General features: G+C 35.1%; 1 protein-coding gene across 1 annotated transcript; it reads left to right on the top strand.

Annotated features, from left to right (window-relative positions):
• Window positions 1-788, top strand: LOC108838956 (zinc finger A20 and AN1 domain-containing stress-associated protein 4-like; the record flags this gene model as incomplete). The annotated part of the gene is given in 1 exon segment (XM_056993885.1): window positions 1-788. A coding segment is annotated over 1 exon segment (501 nt). The 3' UTR covers window positions 519-788.
• Between the last annotated feature and the right edge of the window lie 1,927 nt (window positions 789-2,715).

Here is a 2,715-nt window from a genome sequence, read left to right as displayed (position 1 = left end):
TTATTGGTTAATTACTAATGGCGGAGGAACATCCATGTCAGACGCCGGAAGGCCACCGTCTCTGCGTTAACAACTGCGGTTTCTTCGGAAGCTCAGCCACCATGAATCTCTGCTCCAACTGCTACGGCGACCTCCGCCTCAAGAACCAGCAGCAAGCCTCCATGAAATCAACCGTCGAATCCTCCCTCTCCGCCGCATCTCCTCCGTCGTCGTCACCGGAGATCGCGCCCGTCCTCCAAATCCACGCGGCGGAACCGCAGATCCCGGCGACGGAAAAACAAATCCCGACGGCGACGGAGGAGCGGCAGCCGCCGCCGCCGCAGCGGCCTAACCGGTGCACCGCGTGCAGGAAACGGGTCGGGTTGACCGGGTTCATGTGCCGGTGCGGGACGACTTTCTGTGGGGCCCACAGGTACCCGGAGGTTCACGGGTGCACGTTCGATTTCAAGTCGGCTGGGCGCGAGGAGATCGCTAAGGCTAACCCGTTGGTCGTAGCCGCGAAGCTCCGGAAGATATGATCTGAGCCGTTGCTTTGCGTTTACCGTGAAAACAAACCCCCGATGCTCTCTGTGAATCTCAGCCGTTCAAGCCATGGTTGTTATGTTGAAACATACTTTATGTTACGGACATGTGTTGTTACGTAACTAAAGGTTGAGGCAGTTTTCATTCACCTTTTTAATTATTTTCCTTTTCTTCCGGAAGAATTTTAAGTTTTATAATTGTGTGGCTTATGCTTGTAAAAAAGAAAAGAGATTTTATTTTGGGAAAAAGAAAGAAAATATGTAAAATTGTGTGTCTCGCTTTTTTAATACTCCCTCCGTTTTCTTTTATAAGTCATTTTAAAATCTTACACATAGATTAAAAAAAACATAAATTTCTTATATTTTCTAGACAAAACATCATTAATTATTTACACAACCACAAATCAACCAATGAAAAAATAGAAGACATATTATCATTGGTCATACAACATTAACTGTTAATAAATTTTACATAGAAATCCGAAAACATCATATAATTTAGAACAAAAAAATTCCTCTAAAACGACTTATAAAAGAAAACGGAGGGAGTATTTATTAGCAACAGTTGACAAAAAAAAATATTTATTAGCAACAACGTTTTCTTGACCAAAAAAAAAGACAGTTTTAATAATAGGGCTGGGCATTTTATCCGTTAAATTTGACTCGATTCGTTATTTGTTGCTATCCGTAAGCTTTCGACGCAAAGCAAATACTAAAATTCAATATCCGTCAAAATCGAAGCAAATCACAAATATTAAAATTTTGGGAAGCGAATATCCGATCCGATCTGTCAATATATAAATACATGTATATTTGATTATATTTAAAGTTTTAAATGTATAAAATTATATAATTATTATTCTAATATATTATTTGATAGATTCTATTCATATTATTACTTATATAAAAGTATTACATAAAAGGAAGAGAAAATATTTATGACAATTATAGTTTTTTCTTAAGTTTTGTGTTATTATAATTTTAACTAAGTTTAAAAATTTACAAAATATGAAGATTCACTACTTCTTTTAATTTTTATCTTTTATATCATGCAAAAAATATATTTTACAAAACAAATTTGTATCAAATTTTTAAGATTATTTGTATTAATCAAAACAAATGAGAGATCCGTAAGTATCCGCGAATATCCGCAAATATCTATTTATTTTCCGGATATCCATTTTTCTGAATATCCGTATTTTTCCGAAGCAAAGCAAATCGAAAAATCAGATATCCGTAACATTCGAAGCAAATCACAAATACCTTCAAAAACCCGAATATCCAATCCGTGCTCAGGCCTAAGTTTTATCATCTTTCAGCCGGTTAGCTTGTCACTAGGACATCCAAGGCAATGACATGAGGTCCGAGTGTTGTTTATGATAAAGATCAAAAGGAGCTTCGGACCGAAACTGCAGTGGGTAGAGGTTTAAGTGTGATGATGAGGGCAGGGGCGTACCCAGCCAAGTTTCTAGTGTGGGGCATGCAGTGTAAAAAAGAATTTAGATCAAAGACATCTACATAAATTTATGTTATATTATCAAAGGAAAAGACAAATTTGGTATGGGGCAGAGGCCACACCCACCTAGAGCCTTCCTGCGTCCGCCCCTGAGGGTGAAGACGTTTATGGCTTGAGATTAATCCACTAGTATGGAGCTAAGTCTAAACTCTAGAGACACACAATAAAAAATGTAACTAATGCAAAAAAAATATTTGCAAAAATTAACTACGCCGTAATCTTAAGCTGGTTAATTGCAGGGGTTAATTGGTTATCTATACTATTAAAGCAAAATAACTAATATGTATTTGCCATTGGTTTTTGAAGTTAACTACAATGGTATGCTATTGCTTTTTTAAAAGAAAACTAGATTTTGACCCGCCCTTAAAAGGGCGGGTATATCTTTTGTTTTTCTTTTTTTTTATATTTGTATTTTCTAATCATATTTTTGTTTTCTATACAATATTTTTTCTAAAATGATTATAAAAAATTTAATCAATACTATTAAAATAGTTGGACCGTACTTATATAATCATATTTTAACAGTATTGATTAATGTTTGCATGAACTATTTTAGTTGGTCTATTAGATGGATTAAGATTTTAGGTGAGAGTTTTGACCCTAAAAAACATAATATTATTTTATTTAAATATTTATAGAGTTATTGTTATTAAAATATTATTTTATTTAAATATTTAT

This window comes from Raphanus sativus, chromosome 9 (genome assembly GCF_000801105.2).
Source record: "Raphanus sativus cultivar WK10039 chromosome 9, ASM80110v3, whole genome shotgun sequence".
Lineage (NCBI taxonomy): Eukaryota > Viridiplantae > Streptophyta > Magnoliopsida > Brassicales > Brassicaceae > Raphanus > Raphanus sativus.
This window is presented reverse-complemented; position numbering and strand designations above follow the sequence as displayed.